Source organism: Tachyglossus aculeatus, chromosome X1 (assembly GCF_015852505.1).
Source record: "Tachyglossus aculeatus isolate mTacAcu1 chromosome X1, mTacAcu1.pri, whole genome shotgun sequence".
NCBI lineage: Eukaryota > Metazoa > Chordata > Mammalia > Monotremata > Tachyglossidae > Tachyglossus > Tachyglossus aculeatus.
The window spans coordinates 62,495,329-62,515,577 of record NC_052101.1 but is presented as its reverse complement, the minus strand read 5'-3'; the positions used below and the strand labels follow the sequence as shown (position 1 = coordinate 62,515,577).

The window sequence follows — 20,249 nt, the reverse complement described above, 5'->3', positions numbered from 1 at the left end:
GAGAGAACATTAGAGGAGTAGCTAGTAATTTTGAAAATGATTCAGGGGACCCTCAGTGGGAAGGATATATTTATGCCCTCTTTAGCTTCCATTAGTACAGTTTTTAAAAAGTTGATCTGAATTGATTCATTATGATAGACATTCATTGTCATTGAAACTTCAGTTCATCTGATATAAGTAACTGAAGTTCAAAAATGTTATTAATTGTACGATGTGTGTAAGAATGCTGTAACCCTTGTGCTTCCTTCAATCCTTAATATATTTGTTTGTCGTCAACAGCATTTATTGAACACTTTAGTATATATGGAACTCTGTTCTGGATACTTGAGAAAGTTCAATGGAGTAAAAGACATGCATCCTGCCCTTGATGAGCTTACAAGATGCCTTGAATTGCTAAACATAGAAAGGATATAAGCCACTAATAATGAAAACAAAATTTGAGAAATGAGTGCTAAGTTGTCATGACTATGAAGGTGGGGGCTTCGTACTGTCTGTCTCCTCCCCTCCACCTCCTTTATTCCCCCTCTTCTAGTGACCCCCAATTTCCCCACCCACTAGTGCTCCACCTCTGTTGGAAAAGACAGGATTTGGTGAAATTGAAAGGGTTTGAAGTTCCACACAAGGGCAAAGGTGCAAGCAATGTGCTAGAGGTGGGAGAGATGTTTAAGTGTGATATAAGTAGAAAATTAGCTTGGGAGTAGGAAGCAGCATGGTCTTATGGAAAGAGCACACCCTGTATATGTCTGTAATTTATTCATTTATAATAATAAACTATGGTGTTTATTAAGTGCTTACTATGTGCCAGGCACTATACTAAGTGCTGGGGTGGATACAAGCAAATCGGGTTGGGCATAGGCTCTGTCCCATGTGGGGGTCACAGTCTCAATCCCCATTTACAGATGGGGTAAGTGAGGCCCAGAAAAGTGAAGTGATTTGCCCAAGGTCAAACAGCAGAGAAGTGGTGGAGTCGGGATTAAAACCCATGACCTTCTGACTCACAGGCCCATGCTCTATCCACTACACCATGCTGCTTCTCCTATCTATTTATATTAATGTCTGCCTCCCTCTATAGACTGTGAGCTCATTGTGGGCAAGCATGTGTCTGTTATTATACTCTCTCAAGTGCTTAGTACAGTGCTTTGCACACAGTTAGCAATCAATAATTAAGATTGAATGAATGAAAGAACCTGGGTTGTAATCCCTGCTCCACCGCTTGTCTGCTGTGTGACCTTGGGTAAGTCACTTAACTTTTCTGTATCTGTTTCCACAACTGTAAAATGTGGATTCAAAACCCGTTCTACGTTCTACTTAGACGGTGAGCCCAATGTGGGACAGGGACTATGTCTGACTTTACCCTCTGGAGTTTAAGATGATTGTAGCAAGGAATGCACAACTCTGTTGTATTGAACTCTCCCAAGTGATTAGTACAGTGCTCTGCACATAGCAAGTGCTCAATATATTATCACCAATGATGATGTATTTATTTGTCTCCACCCCAGTGCTTATAACCATGCTTGACACATAGTAAGCACGTGAATACCATTTAAAAAAAAATTGTGGTCTCAGGAGAGGCAACATGGCCTAATGGATAGAGCATGGGCCTGGGAGTCAGAAGGACCTGGGTTCTAATCCCAGTTTTGCCACTTGTCTGCTGGGTGACCTTGGACAAGTCATTTCACTTGTCTGTGCCTCATTTTACCTCAGTAAAATGGGATTTAAGACTATGAGCCCCATGGGCTCATAGAAGCAGCATGGCTCAGTGGAAAGAGCCTGGGCTTTGGAGTCAGAGGTCATGGGTTCAAATCCCAGCTCCACCAATTGTCATCTGTGTGACTTTGGGCAAGTCACTTCACTTCTCTGGGCCTCAGTTCCCTCATCTGTAAAATGGGGATGAAGACTGTGAGCCCCCTGTGGGACAACCTAATCACCTTGTAACCTCCCCAGCACTTAAAACAGAGCTTTGCACATAGTAAGTGCTTAATAAATGCCATAATTTATTTTATTTATGTGGGACAGGGAATGTGACCGATCTGATTTGCTTGTGTCTACCCTAGGGCTTAGTACAGTCCCTGACACATAGTAAGAACTGAAGAGATACCACAATTATTACCAGGAGAAAAGTGTTAGTTACTTGATAGGTAAGTGGGAGACAGCTGTTGGAGAGCTTTGACATTAATAGGAATTTGTGTTTTATTTGAAAAGAAATGAGAAGTCATAATACAAGGAAAGGTACTTCAACAGTTTGGCTTTGTGGATAGATCACCGGCCTGGGAGTCAGAAGGAGCTGGGTTCTAATCCCCACTCAGACACTTGTCTGCTGTGTGATCTTGGGCAAATCACTTCAATTCTCTGTGCCTGTTACCTCATCTGTAAAATGGGGATTAAGACTTTGAGCCCCATGTGGGACAGGGGACTGTGTCCAACCCAATTTGCTTGTATCCACCCCAGTACTTAGTACTGTGCCTGGCACATAATATGAGCTTAACAAATGCCATTATTATCATTATTATTGTTATTACTATTATTAAACATAGAGTTATGTGTTATGAAAAGCAGAGAGAGGCTGAAGGCAAAAGGACCAGTTAGGATGCTGTTACTGTAATTCTTTTTGGAAATGATGAAGGTTAGAACCAGGGTGGTTCTAGAAAGGGAGGAGAGGGTAGGGCAGATCCACGCAAAAAAATAAAAATAAAAATTATATATATATATATATATATATCATCATCATCATCAATTGTATTTATTGAGCGCTTACTGTGTGCAGAGCACTGTACTAAGCGCTTGGGAAGTACAAGTTGGCAACACATACATTTTTTATATATATATATATATAATGGTAATTGTTAAGCACTCACTATATACCAGGCACTGTACTAAGCATTGGTGTCGAAACAAGTTAATGAGGTTGGACACAGACCATGTTCCACATGGGGCTCACAGTCTTAATCCCCATTTTACATATGATGGAACTGAGGCACAGAGACATTAAATGACTTGTCCAAGGTCACACTGCAGACAAGTGGCAAAGTTGGGAATAGGATTCAGGTCCTTTGGACTTGCAGGCCTGTGCTCTATTCACTAGGCCATGCTGTTTCCCTAGTATTATGAAGGAAGAAGTGGCAGGATTTATAGATTGGCTAAATGGGGAAGGTAAAAGTCAGAGAGTAGCCAAATATGAAACCAACTTTTGGGACAAGGAGGTTGGGGTTGTCAACAGCAGTGGGAAAATCGGGAGGAAGAAAAAGTTTAGGAGGGAAGCTAAGGTGTTCATTTTACAGACATGCTAAGGTTATTCCTTGTTGAACTTCCATATTTGCTAATTTGGTTTGCTTGTAGCCATTATAAATGTTGCCTATTCAGTTCTACCAATTCATCTTATAACAGTTTGGGCATGTTGCTATCTTCCTTTATCCATACATGTTACAGCCTTTGAAGGTATGGTGGACCATGTAAGATCTTACTGTTTGTGATTCTTGCTTGCCATGCGGTCGGTTAAGTATGCCACATGGGTGTTGATAGAAGTGCTCTAGAATTTGTTAAGTGTGTGTGGCAGGATGTCATCTTTTGTTTTTGAGTGCTAGGGTGAACTTTGGGTATAGCATTGAGGGGGTAGGATACAGGGGATGATAGAGACAAAGACGGGGAGAGAAAGGATAAGGGAAGAAGAAGAGAGGGGTGGAGAAAAATGAAGTAAGGAGAAAAGGAAGATTCTCTCCCTTCTAGACTGTAAGCTCAGTGAGGGCTCAGAACGTGTCTATCAACTGTTATATTGTACTCTCCCAAGCACTTAGTACAGTGCTCTGTAACCAGTAAGTGCTCAATAAATACAATTGATTGAGAAGGAAAAGGAGAGATGAAGGTACAGAGGTACTTTTTATTTTTTCCCAACATGAGCCCAGAGCCAGACTGTTTAAAAATGACCACCAGGACTCCCTGCATGGAAGTGAGGGTGCTAACCCCTTGTCCACACCATCGGGGCTCCCATCAGTCCGTCCTTTTTCAGCTTGAAGGGTGAGGAAGCAACGGTAACATGATCTCAGCTCTTAGAAGGCTGTGTCTGCTGCTGTGATTGTTGGAGTATGAACTGTTGGGACCTGGAAACTCTGCTTCTCAAACCATAGTGCCCTTTCCCTCATCTTGTTATTGTCCCTGTCTTTTATATTGTTTTTGTGTGTTCATTGTTTGTGTCATCCTTTCTTGTGTGTCTGTCACCCATTCCATTTCCTCCTTCCTCCAATTTATTCTTAAATTGTGAGTCCTTGTGGGGCAGTAACCTTGTCTAATTTTCACCTGTGTGTATTTTCCTAGAATTTGATGAATACAATTACTGCTCCTAGTGGCCCACACCAGTAAGTACTCAGTAAATAAATGAATTTATCCCTCCTCTAACTCATTGCTTTACTTTTTCCCTTGTGTGGAACTTCATCCCCTGTCAAATTTACCAAATGGAGTTGGCACCAATGATCTGTGGTGGGTTAGTCTTACAACTATAAATGAAGTTGAACACATTTGTTTTACCTTCCTTGAGTTAATTTGAATTCTTATGCCCTGAAGTCACCACACTGTTAGTCTTCAAAAAGGCATGTAAGTCTTCTTGATCTAGATTGCTACCTTTTTGGCTATGATTGAACAGCATGCTGCCTCAGGAGCAGAATTTAGAGACAACATTCAACTCTGTGAAGCATTTGTAGGGTGCAAGCTGGTAATGTAACTTGAGTTGCTACAGGCCAATTATCAGCCCATAGCATTCTCTTGATTCTGAAAAATGTTTTATTATAATGTTCTTCTGAGAGATCCCAAGAGCATTCTCATCCAGGTAGCAACTCTGTATGACTGAATCAAGGGCCTTAAATGATGATCATAACCTGTGGAGTTGGAAAAATTTCCTAGAATAATAATAATGGCATTTATTAAGCACTTACTATGTGCAAAGCACTGTTCTAAGCACTGGAAAGATGGGAATCATATTCTGACACCAATTTCTAGATTAATTTCTACAGTCTCAAGTATGGCTATGAAGAATAGCTGGAACAAGAGTGGGTCTAGCACTCAGCCCGGAATTCCTGACAGTTGGTCATCGAGGGTGGGGCGATTTCTGCATCATCATCCTCAGGTACTGGTGAAGCCTTCGGATAGAGAACAGGGATCTGCATTTCATTAACTTTTTTTCCATCTATTGAAAAACTAGTTCTCCGACAGTTTCCTTATGAAACAACCAACCCAGGGAGAATCCAAGAGGGTAGTGAAGAAGGGGTACTAGGGAAAAAAGTGAGCTGCAAACCTGGGGAGGTGGACCTGTGAATACGTATGCACATACAGGGGGCCAGGGAAGTGTGTGTGTGTATACACACCACACGGTATGAAAGGTGAACAGGAGTTGCCCATACAGAGCTGGGAGGAGGAAAAAGCAAACACCCAGGGAAAGCTATTGTGGACCTGCCAGGTACCAGGAGTTGATGCTGGGGGGAGGGCTGTTTGCCACATGAGACGGGGGCTTGGTGGAATTTAAACACCTGTTCCTGGCTTGAGATTGGGGCCAGGTGGGCTCTGGAGCACCTATTCCCCACTCAAGGCTTGAATGGGGGGCTGAGGAATCTGTGATTAGGAACCTTGTTGTGGCTACAATTTCCGGCTGTTCCTTTTTGGTATGAGGGCCCTAGCAGGCAACCTGAAAAGCTGTCAAGGTTATGCTCCCTTAACCCTTCCTCAAGAACCTATCTTTTCCTGGCATTACCCCAAATTCCCAGAGGCAAATGAGGTAATGGGCTTGAATTTCATCATCCTCATCCCATTCCTGAAACCCCATCTCAGGTGGATGAAATGTAGAAGTGGGCTAGGTGGGCTAAGAAGCTCCTTTGCTTCCATGACTTAGCATTATGAGACACAATGTGGCCTAGTGGAAGGAATACTCCTTCATGGACCTGGAAGTTAGAGGATGCAGGTTCTAATCCTGGCTCTGTCAATTGCTTGCTGTGTGGCGTTGGGAAAGTCACAACTTCTCTGTGCTTTAGTTTCCTCAACTGTAAAATAGGGATTAAATCCTAATCCCTCCTACTTTGACTGTGAGCCCCGTGTGGGACAGGGACTCTGTCCAACCTGATAAGCTTGTATTTACCCCAATGCTTACAACAGTGCTCGACACAGAGTAAGAGCTTAACAAAATACCATAAAAATATATCTCCTGATATTTCTGTAACACTCTGCTGAAAGCCAAGAAAGTATGGATAGCAGCAGAGTTTGTGCTTCAGCTGAATACTGCACAATTTAAACAGCTGCAGTTGTGTGAGAAATGGCTGTAAGCAGACCTTGGGTGACAGGTTTTAGGTCCTTGGGGTACAGACTTTTTTGGGATGTGTAGAAGTCCTTGATTTGTAGAAGTCCTGTCCATATAGCTTTGGATCTCTTCAACCCTTAATGCCAGACAACTTTGCAGGGAATGAGACATAGCATGACCTAGTGGAAAGAGCACGAGCCTGGGAGTCAGTGGGACCTGGGTTCTAATTCCGGCTCTGTCACATGTCTGTTTTGTGACCTTGGGCAAGTCACTTCACTTCTCTGTGCCTCAGTTCACTCTTTTGTAAAATGGGGATTAAGACTGTGAGCCCTATGTGGGACAGGGACTATGTCCAACCCGATTATCTTGTATCTACCCCAGTGCTTAGAATAGTGCCTGGCAGAGAGCAACTGCTTAACAAATATCGTTATTGTTATTATTTTTATTACTATTAACATGTTCTTTGTGCCATGACAGGCTCCAGTAAACATCAAAAAGCATCCCTTTGGTTGGGATCATAAGTCTGCAAAGTGCTGCAAGTAGCTATATTCATTCAATTCATTCAGTCGTATTTTTTGAGCACTTACTGTGTGCAGAGCATTGTACTAAGCACTTGGGAAGTACAATTTGGCAACATATAGAGACTGTCCCTACCCAACAACGGGCTCACAGTCTAGAAGGGAGACAGCTATATGATTTAGGAGTCATTCTCATCAAATCAACTCTGATGCTGACTGCCCATGGTCCAAATGGTTACCTGGTAGACACTTATTGGTTACTAATAATAATAATAATTGGGGTTCTTAAGAGCTTAGTAGCTGTCAAACACTATACTAAGTACTGGGGTAAGTGCAAGCTAATTGTCAGACATGATCTTGATCTACATGGGGCTCACAGTCTAAGAAGGAGGAACAGGTATTGAATCCTCATTTTACAAATAAGGAAACTGAGGCAAAGAGAAGTGACTTAGTTGCATTCATAGAAGCAAGTGTCATTTTCTGATCCATTAAGGACTTCCTTGATGTCATTAAGAGCTTGCAGATACCCTCATTCTTTATGAATTTGACATTACCATGTGGGTAGTTTTTATCACTTAAAATTTGGAAACTATCAAGCGACGGTCAGTCCAATTTGATGTCAAATATAGCAGAAGGAATATAAGCACCATTAGGTCTTGCTGTGGGACAATAATATACTCACTAAGGTATGTACTATCTTGGTTTTATCTGATGTAGCTTTGTCTTACCTGAAAAAAAATATTGTTTAATGGTTAAAAGCTGATGTTTATCACAATAAAGAGTTAACCAATGAGATTTAACTGATGGTATCTTTCTTTTTCTTAATAGTAATAATAATAATTGTTATTTAAGTGTTTATTCTGTGCCAGGCACTAGGTAGGCAGAAGATAATCATGTTGGACACAATTCCAGTCCCTTAAGGGATTCCCAATTTAAATAAGAGGAATAATTGAATCCCCATTTTACCAATGAGGAAATGGAGGCACAGAGAGGTTAAGTGACTTGACCAAGGTTGCAGAGCAGAAAAGTGGTGGAGGTGAGATTAAAACCCAGATCCATTAATTACCAGTCCTATGCTCTTTCCACCAGCCACACTGCTTCCTTATGGTGGGGACATTGTTTGTCAATAGATCCATTCCCTGAACTATCTTGGTTATTCTATTTGCCTTTGCCTACATTTTTGAGTCCTCACAAGGTAAAACAGACATGTTTACTGTTGTGGCATTTTCTCATAAATCATGTAATGCACATTTTATAACATCATATCAAAAAAAGTAATTTGCTAAACTTTGCAGAGTAGACTCTGCTGCTGTTCTCTGCCTTCAGCTCTTTCTGGTCTGCTACTGGAACACTCGTAATTCTTAAAGGTGCATCACACTGACTTAAGTTACAGCATTATCAGAATTCTGTCTCATACGGAGGCATTTACTTGGTTATTAACTTGCCAAAGGCACTTAAAAGCTCTTGAGCAGTTTAAAACCTAGGCAGTTGTGCGTTTACTCACCATCTATTGTTTTGTGGTATTTTCACCTCCACATGGAGCTATTCCAAGTCACACCCATTGGTTTTTAGAACCACTTCAACAAACAGTATAATCAAACGGGCCTAGATCATTACAATTGTTCAGGGCCTTAGTACTACGGAGCTCAAGTCAGAATGCTATAGTGTATTTTTAGGTGGAAACCTGTCAGCGTTGATTCACCAGCTCTTGTTAACTACAAAAGGTGTGGTTCAAGTATCTTTGTCATTTATTTTAGCTAGGAACATCTATTAGCTACCATCAGAGGTAGCATAATGCAACATACTGCATGGTGGATTTAACAATTTTGAACAGAGCATTGAAGTAGATAATGAGAGGAAATAAAAGGAACGTAAGGAACATACAGTCTATGCCTCTGTCCATTTGGAATTGGGAAGAAAAATATATCTCTTTTCCACCCAGGGAGGCTGAATAATGAATATTCAAGAAATTTTCTATCTTAAAAATGGTGTGACATACACTAAAGATATTATTCTTGAGTTCTCCTCTACCTTGGGTTAGAGGAAGAATAGAGAAATTTAAAAAAGGTGGAGGTTGCCCTCTGGTGTTTTAAGCTCATTGAAATTGAGGGAAAGGATCACTTTCCTCTTTCAGTGTAGCCATGCATAGAAAAAAGTTCCCTTGCTCTTCCTACCCTAGTGCAAGCCACTAGCACTGCTTACAATTATGGTACAAAAATTAATCTTTTATTCACTTATCAAAAATCAGTGTGGGGCTATTATGCAACAATACTAAATTGAGCTGTAGGCTTTAATTTCCAGGATTTTTTTCCCCTGTTTGAAGGGGAGTAGAATAATTTATTGCTGGACTTTTCAAAGCCTTTATACACTATGTTCTGGACTAGAATTAAATGTTGGGCACATCAACCTCATTCTTTTACCACTGAACCTGTTGTATGGTGTCACATGATAATTTTCAAGGGTTGCTCAGAGCAAACATACAATGAGATTTAATGTTCTGATGTCTACTAACAAACTAGAGTTCCTTTCGGTTTTCACAGAGCAAATGTCAGGCCTTATGTGACAAAGCATTTTCTATTTGGGACTTTCCTCCATTAGATGTATCTGATCAGTCAGCCTGAATCAGTTTAGTGGAAAGATTAAATTAAAGGAAGTTCTAGTCAACTCCTAGTCTGTAATGGGAAAAAAAAATTCATTTTGTACTACTGACTTAAATGTGGCCATTTGGCTAAAAATAAATATCTCTGGACTTCACCCATCTGCTCTATTGAATGTGTCATTAATTTTGGTTTTTTCTTTCTTCAAATCAGGTAGCCTTAGTAGTTCAACCTGGTAGGAACAAGACTCCTCTTTCGTAGCATGTTTCCTTAAGGTTATCTGGGACACCAGCCAGAGGCACAAGTCTCTAAACAGAGCAAAACCCTTCCTTAGTTTTGAACAGAAGTAGGAACCCAGGTTCATATTTTAGTCAATCATATCAATAATAATAATAATGGTATTTAAGCACCTACTGTGTGTCAAGCACTGTTCTAAGAGCAGGGTTAGATACAAGCTAATCGGGTCAGACACAGTCCCTGTCCCATATGGGGATCATAGTCTTAATCCCCATTTGACATATGAGGTAACTGAGGCCCAGTGAAGTGACTTGTCCAAGGATGCACAGCAGACAAGTGGCAGAGTCAGGATTAGAACCCAGGTCCTTCTGACTCCCAGGCCCATGCTCTATCCACTAGGCCATACTGCTTCCCAGCATGAGTGCTTACTGTATGCAGAGCATACAAAGCACTTGGGAGAGAACAATATAACAGACACATTCCCTGCTCATAATGAGCTTACAGTCCAGAGGGGGAGACAGGCTTAATATAAATAAATAAAATTGCAGATATGCATGTAAGTGCTGTGGGACTGGTGTGGAAGAATGAAAAAAAGGAACAAATCAAGGTGGTGCAGAAGGGAGTGAGAGAAGGGGAAAGAAGGGCTTAGTCAGGGAAGGCTGACTGTGGCAATAGAGAGTGAGTGTACAGACAATTATTTCATTTCTTAGTTTTCTGAACTGAAAGTTATGAGTGACCAGTGTTAGTTACTCTGGTAATGGGCATTGGTGGGGGAGTGGTGGCATGTGGTGGAGAGCAGATACTGGGGTAACAGTGGCAACAGAGCATAAGAAACAGCTGGTACAGAGCTTGGTGTGGTTGGGTCAGTTGCCACACTTCTCCCTGGCCTGGACCTAACCAGGTATGGGTTCTGGTACTGTTGAAAGGACTGGAACAGCAAAGCACTTCAGTCCGCTGTCACCATTGCAACAGAATGATAAGTAAATAGCATGAGCGTTCAATCTGCAGAGTATCAGAAGAAGAGTCATGTTTTGGCTTGTTTTAAAACTGGACATTTAATCCTGTAAATTGTCACTGAACTGATCCTGTGTTACAAAATTACAGGATAGCTTGACATTTGTATTGTTAAATGTATGTTCAACAGAATTTTTAGCTTTCCAGTAAGTTTTGAAATAATTACATTGCTTGTATGTTTGTGTTTCAGAGCTATCCACTGCCTTCTACTCCACTTTAAGCTGTACTGATGTCGGATGCTCTAGGCTGAGCAGGGACGGTTTTGAGGGTATTTAGTTAAAAAGACAAGGAAAAATGTAGTGCGTACATAAAGCATTGGTGTGAATTCTAGTGGTGAGGATTTTCCTTCATACAAAGTTGAATTAACCCTCTCCTCCACAAAGCATTCTGTGATTAAATCCCCTCATCAAGCCAATTCTGCCACCCTCAGCCTCTTCAGCACCTCTAGGCCTTTATCTTATTTTTGTTCATTATTGACATATTTGTCAATTTGTGTGTATAATTTATATCTATTTTCATACTTCTTTCGAAAGATAGGCTTGTCAATTTGTATCTCTTTGTCTTCTCCATTAAGTTGGTAAAATCTTTGGATTAGGGATTCATTCATTCAGTGGTATTTAATTGAGCACCTACAGTGACCAAAACACTGTATTAACCATTGGGATAAAATACAATGAAAGATGAATGACAGGAGAGGCAGCGTGGGCTAGTGGAAAGAGCGCAGGCCTGGGAGTCAGAGGACCTGTGTTCCTAATTCCGCTCTAAAACACTTGTCTACTGTATGGCCTTGGTTCAATACCTGTTTGATCTCCTACTTAAACTGTGAACCCCATGAGGGATGATCTGATTAGTGTGTGTCTACCGCAGACCTTAGTACAGTGCTTGACACATAGTAAGTGCTTAACACATACCACAGTAATTATCGTCATCATCAATTAATCATTTTTATTGAGTGCTTACTGTGTGCAGAGCACTGTACTAAGCACTTGGGAGAGTACAGTATAATACTACTACTAATAATAATGGCATTTATTAAGCACTTACTATGTGCTAAGCACTGTTCTAAGCACTGGGGAGGTTACAAGGTGATCAGGTTGTCCCATGGGGAGCTCACAGCTAATCCCTATTTAACATGAGGTAACTGAGGCACAGAGAAGTTAAGTGACTAGCCCAAAGTCACAAAGTTGACAATTGGCGGAGCTGGGATTTGAACCCATAACCACTGTCTCCAAAGCCCATACTCTTTCCACTGAGCAACACTGCTTTGTAGACACATTCCCTGTCCATAACGTCCCCAGCCCTCAGGGCCCTCACAATCTAGGATTGTGTTTCATTCATTCAATCTTATTTATTGAGCGCTTACTGTATGCAGAACACTGTACTAAGCACTTGGAGAGTACAGTTCAGCAACAGAGACAATCCCTACCCAACAACAGGCTTGTGAATATTCCCTAAGCACCCAATAATGTTGCTTTGCATGTAGTTGATATTTAGTAAATACTATTGGCAATTTTATGTGGTAATTATGATTCTAGAAAGGGAGGATGTACAGAAATAATCTGATGATTGTTTGAAATTCCTTAGTGTGTTTTGCAAGATTTATGTGATCTCTCAAATGCTTTGAACAGTGCTATGCACGGAGTAAGCATGCCATAAATAATGCCATTTATTAACGGTATCCCTATGCAGAAGAGCCCATTATATAATTGTCAGAATTTAGAAATTCACTAAACTTTTCTCCATATTTTTAGGGATGGGGGGCAGGCCTCACAGTATGTTCTTTAGCCTTGTGGAATTGGCAGGACCTAGGTGTATTTCTGACAAGATGCCTCAGTTTCTCTCCTGGGAAAAATGACTGTACTATCCTTTCACCCCTGATGCTAACTCAAACGTGACTTAAGAAATCAATTCTAGAATTAGGATTATTTTGAGAAAAGAAAAATATGTATCCATTTTCTATAAGATGAGACTAACTCTACCAGAGCCTAAACTTACTGTTTGGTAGAAAGCTAGCCTTACTATTGGTTCAGTGGAAAGAGGCCTGGCAATCAACACCCATGGGTTCTACACCCAGGTCTGCCTGTAGCTGGTTAACATGGGTGAAGACCACATGTTTACTTTGCAATTGCAGCTGGAACATTAGAGACAGGGAAGAGAGAGGGTGAGCGCATTGCACATTCTCCCAGAGGCACTGTGGCTTAGTGGATAGAGCACAAGCCTGGGAGTCTGAAGGATCTGGATTCTAATTCTGACTCCGCCACATGTCTGCTGTGTGACCTTGGGCAAGTCACTTCTCTTGTCTGGGCCTCAGTTACCTCATCTGTAAAGTGGGGATTAAGAGTGTGAGCCCCATGTGTGACAGGAACTGTGTCAAACTTGATTAACTTGTATCTACCCCAGTGCTTAGAACTGTACTTGGCATATATTAAGTGCTTAACAAGTACCATAATAATAATTATTATTAATTATTTTTATTAATCAAGTCCTCCTTGGAAGTTCTCAGTCCTGTAAGGTCTCAGAACTGAGGCTCATATCAGTCATTCCTGCTGAGAGACTCCATCCTCATCACCCAACAGTCTAGAAATGACCATCATCTAGTCTAGATGATTGTTTAATTCATGTGCCAATCAGAGAAGCAGCATGGCTCAGTGGAAAGAGCACAGGCTTTGGAGTCAGAGGTCATGGGTTCAAATCCTGACTCTAACAATTGTCAGCTGTGTGACTTTGGGCAAGTCACTTAACTTCTCTGTGCCTCAGTTACCTCATCTGCAAAATGGGGATTAAGACTGTGAGCCCCCCGTGGGACAACCTGATCACCTTGTAACCTCCCCAGTGCTTAGAACAGTGATTTGCACAAAGTAAGTGCTGAATAAATGCCATTATTATTATTATTATTATTAATTATGTCCAGTGCATATGCAGTAATATAGCAAAACAGTTCCCATTACAAGAAAGTCACTTTAAGCACTAGGACAGACTAAACATGTAATTAGAACTACCTTTCTGCAGTAGTCACAATAAATTCTTTTTTCACTTGATCCTATTTTTAAGAAAAACATTCTTGCAGCTGTCTTCATTACTGTTAGTACTACCTAGTACTTTTCATGCTTAATACGTAGTACGGTACTATTGTTAGTTTTGAAAGATTGTGCTCTTTTGTTTCACGTGTGGTATTTTAAGAATCTGTATTTCTTCGCTTTTTTTTTCTTATAAAGTGATGATAATTCTCGTTCCAGGCAAACCAGAATGTTGAAAGGATTGAGGGCAAAACTGAAATCTAGGATTAATAGAATTAATAGAATTAATTTTTAACAACATAAAAAATATTCTACAGTATTAATGCAGGGCAATGCTCCCAACATATTTCAAAACCCAGTTAAGTGTAATAACCATTGAAGTAGGTTTGCTGGATTTAGGTTTGTGGTAGTTGAGCCCCTTATTTTCTTAAGTTTTTTTCAAGTATTTTATTTCAGAAGACCCTTAAAATGATACCTCTGTCATTTTAAAAAGTTGTTCTGAAATGACAGGCAATAGTGTTTTCGGTTTAAGAGGCAAGAATGTTTTACTGTTAATTGAACAGTTGCAGATTTTTTTTTCTTTTGCAAGTATCACAGTCAATGACTTGTCTTGACCAGCTAATTAATGCGATTATTCCACAGCTGCGTTAGTTACAGCACAAAGGTTTTCTCTTGTTTTATCAAAAGGATCAGTCTCTCTGGGAATGTTACAACCTGACAGGCTTTGAATAGCAAGACAGTTTTTTTTCCCCCTCATTTTTTTTTTTAAAGGAAAATGAGATTTTCTTGCTTGGGAAAATCTGTTTGATCTTTTCTAAAAAAGAAAAAAAAACCCAAACTCCTTGAAAACCACCACCTCATCATCTTTAAGCTATTTCAGTTCACCTCAGTGATTCCTACAGGATAGATCATTTTGAACAACCAATGTATTAAACACCAAGGGATTCATCAACATGCAAATGAGTACTTAAAGTTAAAACCTAAACAGAATAATAAAATTAATTTACATATCATATTTTTTCTGTTTGTTCTAATCAAAAACCAAGGCAACAGCAAAGGTTAGATGACTTAAGAAACTTCCTGTAACTCTTTTGAGGAGACGTTGAAGATAAGTGAATAAAAACTGAGCAGGACTAGCACTAACACTTCAGTGGCCCTGGCTTGCAAAATAAGGGATGGAGAGATTATTTAAGGAGTGGAACTTCTGAGCCATCCCAGCAGTTCTGCTCCTTCAGAATCTTCCTCCCTGTATTCAGCCTGGGAGGTTTTGGTTCTAGTATCCAACAAGTCTGTGGATTTGATTTAATACGGGGGAGGTTCCATGAGCAGAACTGCTGGAATGGAAGCTATTTCTGTTCTTTATATTTCCCCAACCTGTCTAGAAGGTTCAGAAAATATGTGGGCTCTCCCACTTTTCTGGAAGGGCCAGGGCCCAAAAAAGACACCCTTTCCCCCACCCCAAATATTAGGGGACTTAAGCAACCACCAACTTCACTCACCTCTAAAACTGACTCTGAGTATCAGAATGCCATTGCAGTTCTTGTTTCTTCATTATACATTTTAAAGTATTGCTTAAATCCTGCTTCATTTTCTCTCCTCCCCACATATGGTTTGTTGTGATCACTACTTTTGAAGTACTTTCTAATGATATAAACCAGGATTTAGATTTGTTGTATGAATAATGGAACTAAAAGAGCTTTCTACTTGTCATATAATGTTAAAGAAGTAGGGTGGTTGGAGTGGGAATTGAGTTGAAATGGAATCCTTTGTATTTACCAACTGCGGGCATATAAATGGGATTTTTCTCCAGCCTTTTTAGTTACACAGCCTTTGTCAGGGTGACTTTCCAGCCTAGTGCCTTGATTCTGAGGAAGTGACTCGAGTGGTTTCAAGAGTGAAAATTCAGAGGCCTGTCTTTTCACCCATCTATTGGCCTCACAAGCCTCCATCGCTTTTGACTTGACAGCTCTCATCTACTTATTCACCCCTTTCCATTGATTCCTCTGACTTGTGCAGTATCTATTCTTCGAAGTTACGTACATTTTTACCTTTCCTTAATCAAAGAAGATCTCAAAGGAGAAATTAAGGGTGAATGACCGCATGTGGTTCAACACTTGCAGTCTTAAACTCTTCACCTCAAGGTGATCATATGAAAGATCCTCTTTGAAAAAGATGTTTTTAATTGAGCAGGTTATTAAACATTTGACTGCTTCAAGAAGCTGTGAATCACTCTTGGAATTCAAACGTGTAGAGGCAAATAAAAGTGTAATAAAAATGATTGGATTAGTTAAGCACTTGTTACATGCCAAGCCTTGACCAAAGTATAGGGGTGGATAAAGGATAATTACATTGGACACCATTCCTTTCCCCCTCACTGGGTCTTATAGGCAATCAATCAGTGGTATTTATTGAGCACTTAATGTGTGCAGAGCACTATACTAAGTGCTTGGGAACGTACAATGTTATAGAAGTTGGTAGATGCTGTCCCTGCCCACAAGGAGCCTACAGTCTACAGAGGGAGACAGGCATTAAAACAAATTAAGGATAGGGATAAAGGGAAGGATAATAGGGATGGTACTACTAATTGAATAACCAGATTAACTACCTAAAGTTCCTGGGTTTTTTAGGGGACCCAATTGGAGAAGCAGCATGGTGTAGTGTATAGAGCACAGGTTTGGTAGTCAAAAGGTCATGGGTTCTTATCCCGGCTCCGCCTCTTGTCTGCTGTGTGACCTTGGGCAAGTCACTTCTCTGTGCCTGTTACCTCATCTGTAAAATGGGGGTTGAGACTATGAGCCCCATGTGGGACTGAGACTGTTTCCAACCTGATTGGCTTGTATCCATCCCAGTGCTTAGCACAGTGCCTCACACATAATAAGCACTTAAAAAATATGACTATGATTATTATTAGTCCCAGAAGGCCCCAGCCACACATACTACCATTATACGTAGGACAGTGATCAGCCGTAGAATGGGAGGAATCTAAGAGATTCATGTTGTGAAAAGTGGCTACATCGTGAATGGCCTGTACTCTCAGCACTTAGTGCCTTCCTAGTTGGCTGCTAACATGATGCTCCAATCCATGGCCATGCTCAATTCCTAATAGCATCTGGTGAATTTAAGGGCCCACCCCTTCATATTCTAGGTAATGCTGAGAACTTTTCCCTCTCACCCACACAGAGGTTCTCTTATAGAGAATGCATTCTTGTGAACCCTGCAGTAAGGAAAACTCATGCTGTAGCAGTCACCCATTCGGCTGCCATCCAAAAGCCACCTCCTCCCACATGGGATTGGGTTACTGGACAACACTCCCTAATTTCCCGTCAGTCTAGGTCAAATGCATATGGCTTTAGGGAAGAACTGAGTGTGGCTGTTCCGGTTAGATTCATTAACGATAATATTTCATTCATTCGTTCAATCGTATTTATTGACCGTTTACTGTGTGCAGAGCACTGTACTAAGCGCTTGGGAAGTACAAGATGGCAACATATAGAGACAGTCCCTACTCAACAGCGGGCTCACAGTCTAGAAGGGAGAGACAGAGAACAAAACAGAACATATTAACAAAATAAAATAAATAGAATAAATATGTACAAATAAAATAGAGTAATATGTACAAACATATATACATATATACAGGTGCTGTGGGGAGGGGAAGGAGGTAAGGTGGGATGGAGAGGGGGAGGAGGGGGAGAAGAAGGAGGGGGCTCAGTCTGGGAAGGCCTCCTGGAGGAGGTGAGCTCTCAGTAGGGCCTTGAAGGGAGGAAGAGAGCTAGCTTGGCGGATGTGTGGAGGGAGGGCATTCCAGGCCAGGGGGATGACGTGGGCTGGGGGCCGATGATGGGACAGGCAAGAACGAGGCATGGTGAGGAGATTAGCGGCAGAGGAGTGGAGGGTGCGGGCTGGGCTGTAGAAGGAGAGAAGGGAGATGAGGTAGGAGGGGGCGAGGTGATGGAGAGCCTTGAAGCCGAGGGTGAGGAGTTTCTGCCTGATGTGTAGGTTGATTGGTAGCCACTGGAGATTTTTGAGGAGGGGAGTAACATGCCCAGAGCGTTTCTGGACAAAGACAATCCGGGCATCGGTGTGAATTGAAGAGGGGAGAGACAGGAGAATGGGAGATCGGAGAGGAGGCTGGTACAGTAATCCAGACGGGATAGGATGAGAGCTTGAACAAGCAGGGTAGTGGTTTGGATGGAGAGGAAAGAGTGTATCTTGGCAATGTTGCGGAGCTGAGACTGGCAGGTTTTGGGGATGGCTTGGATGTGAGGGGTGAATGAGAGAGCGGAGTTGAGGATGACACCAAGGTTGCCGGCTTGTGAGACGGGAAGGATGGTAATGCCTTCAACAGTGATGGGAAGGTCAGGGAGAGGGCAGGGTTTGTGAGATTAACTCCACGCGAGTTCAGCCTTTCATACTTGATAGTAAAAATCCCAGCACAGGAAATGGAGACGTACCTAGGAGATCCAAGAATTAATTTAACCCAATCCCAGGTTAGTAAAGATTAATTTGTCAGTGTATTTCTGCTGAATTGAGGTCAGAGATAGATGTCTCAAAGGAAGCATGTTACAAACAGTTCCTTCCCATGCCACCAAATCTCTTATATTTCCTATCTACAGCATCTCTATTCTATGAGCTTTGCAATATCTTAAGGAAGAAAAATTTAAACAATAACTTGAGTCAGCAGTTTAGTACTCTTCCCTCTCTAGGGAAGACCCTGTTTTATAACACAGTATGCAAGAACTAACTTGTCAAGTCTAGCATCTTCCAGTGATTTAGTTGGTCCTGAAGGACTACACACCATGCTTGTGACTTTCTTTCAGAGCTGATGTCTCATTTGTGACTTCGGATTTGACGTTAACTCTAAGATTTGTCTGACTTTACATGGAGAGATTTTAGTCATTAATGGAGATATAGTCATTTCATCTTTTCAGCCATCCGGCCTACGAGTTTATGTGACTGTAATGAATATAGGCATATACTATGGGCAATTTATTAAAGACCGAAGTATTATCAGCCAGCTTCATGTTAGGCTGTCCAGGGCAAATTTGTAGCCATCCCATTATGTTGCTTGTGTCTACAGCAGCCTGTAAGACGACACCACCATATGCCGCATGCACACGCAGTCTAATGTGATGATGGCATATCCGTTTGAACCACGGACCTCAAACACTCCTTTCAGGGGATCCCCATCCAGACCCCACCGCTCCAGGACTAACTACATTCCCCTTCTAGGCACCACTTCAGAATCACGCAGGGGCTTTTCAGTGTTTAACCGCCTCCATTCCCATACCCACCAACCCCTCTACCCTTACACCCTGGGGCGGTTGCTTACTTGGTATACCGTCTGAAGCTGGCCCTGAGTATTATGTGATTGTCAATTGCAATTTGCATTTTCTAATGATTGGAAAATATCAAGTGATTTCTTTTTCCCATAGCAAACTGTTTTCAACCTTTACTTTTGTTGTTGACTGTGGTAATGTACTGCAACATACATCAACACTGGAATATATGCTAGTTCTCCTGCTCTGAGCACAAAAAGTAATTTCAAGTTATATTATAGGTTCAGGCATAAGAAAATCAAGCAATTCTTATTTAAATATTAAGTCTTATTAAAATTTCTGGAACATGTTATCACACATGCCAACTTCATATTTGATTGTTGATGATGAACAATCTGTACTTTGATGTTTTGGAGAAAAATAGGATTTTCAGATAGAAATGTTTGGATATGATCAATTTTAAATCATTTGCTAATGAAAAATGTGATCAATTCTTGAATTCTAAATTCATTGACTATAGTGGTATGGCTGAATATGCTTATATGAAATCTAATTTCACGTTTTGATGTAAATTCAGACCTCCCGTCTTCCCTGCCCCCCACCAAAAAACAAAAAGGTATTTAATTAGGAAGGTAAATTGTCTTCATTTCTGGCCTTCCCATAGCAGTTCAACGGAGCATCCAGGGGCATCCAAGCCTCCGCTAAGCGCCTCTGGTATGACATCACGAATTTTGCTACGACAGCAGCTCATGCGTGAGCAGATGCAGGAGCAAGAGCGGCGTGAGCAGCAACAGAAGCAACAAGCAGCCCAGTTCATGCAACAGAGAGTACCTGTGAGTCAAACACCGGCCATTAACGTCAGTGTCCCTACTAGCCTTCCTCCTGCTACCCAGGTGCCAATGGAAGTCTTAAAGGTATGTGATCATTTCTGTTTTTCATTAAAGAACCCTTCTTACTTGTTTCCTTTTCCGAGGGTTACACTTATCTAGATGTATTTCATGTAACGGGAAACATTTTAAGGTGACATTTATGGATGGAGAATGTAGCAAATTAGGATTATGACTTTTGTCAGAAAAGATAGACTAAATATTAGAAGAAAGCCTAAACATTTAATGTTAAATATTGAAAAGTAGCCATTATTGGCAATAATGGCAACTTTTCTTGGTGATAGCTAGAGGACTGGTATAGTTAAAAAAAATCCCTCTTCTCATATCACCAAATTATTTTTATTTGGTCTTTAAATTTGGTTACTTTCATATGCAATTTATGTATTTTTAAAAATTGAATGTAACCCCTTGACAAAATTTCCTTAG

General features: G+C 41.0%; 1 protein-coding gene across 4 annotated transcripts in view; it reads left to right on the top strand.

The window, feature by feature from the left end:
• The window catches only part of MITF (melanocyte inducing transcription factor), a 277,933-nt gene that overhangs the window by 159,042 nt on the left and 98,642 nt on the right, over positions 1-20,249 (top strand). For all 4 annotated transcript variants that reach the window (XM_038772375.1, XM_038772374.1, XM_038772370.1 and 1 more), the window contains exon 2: positions 19,601-19,850. In XM_038772375.1, coding sequence (XP_038628303.1) covers positions 19,601-19,850 — 250 coding nt within the window. The remainder of the gene's footprint in view (positions 1-19,600; positions 19,851-20,249) is intronic.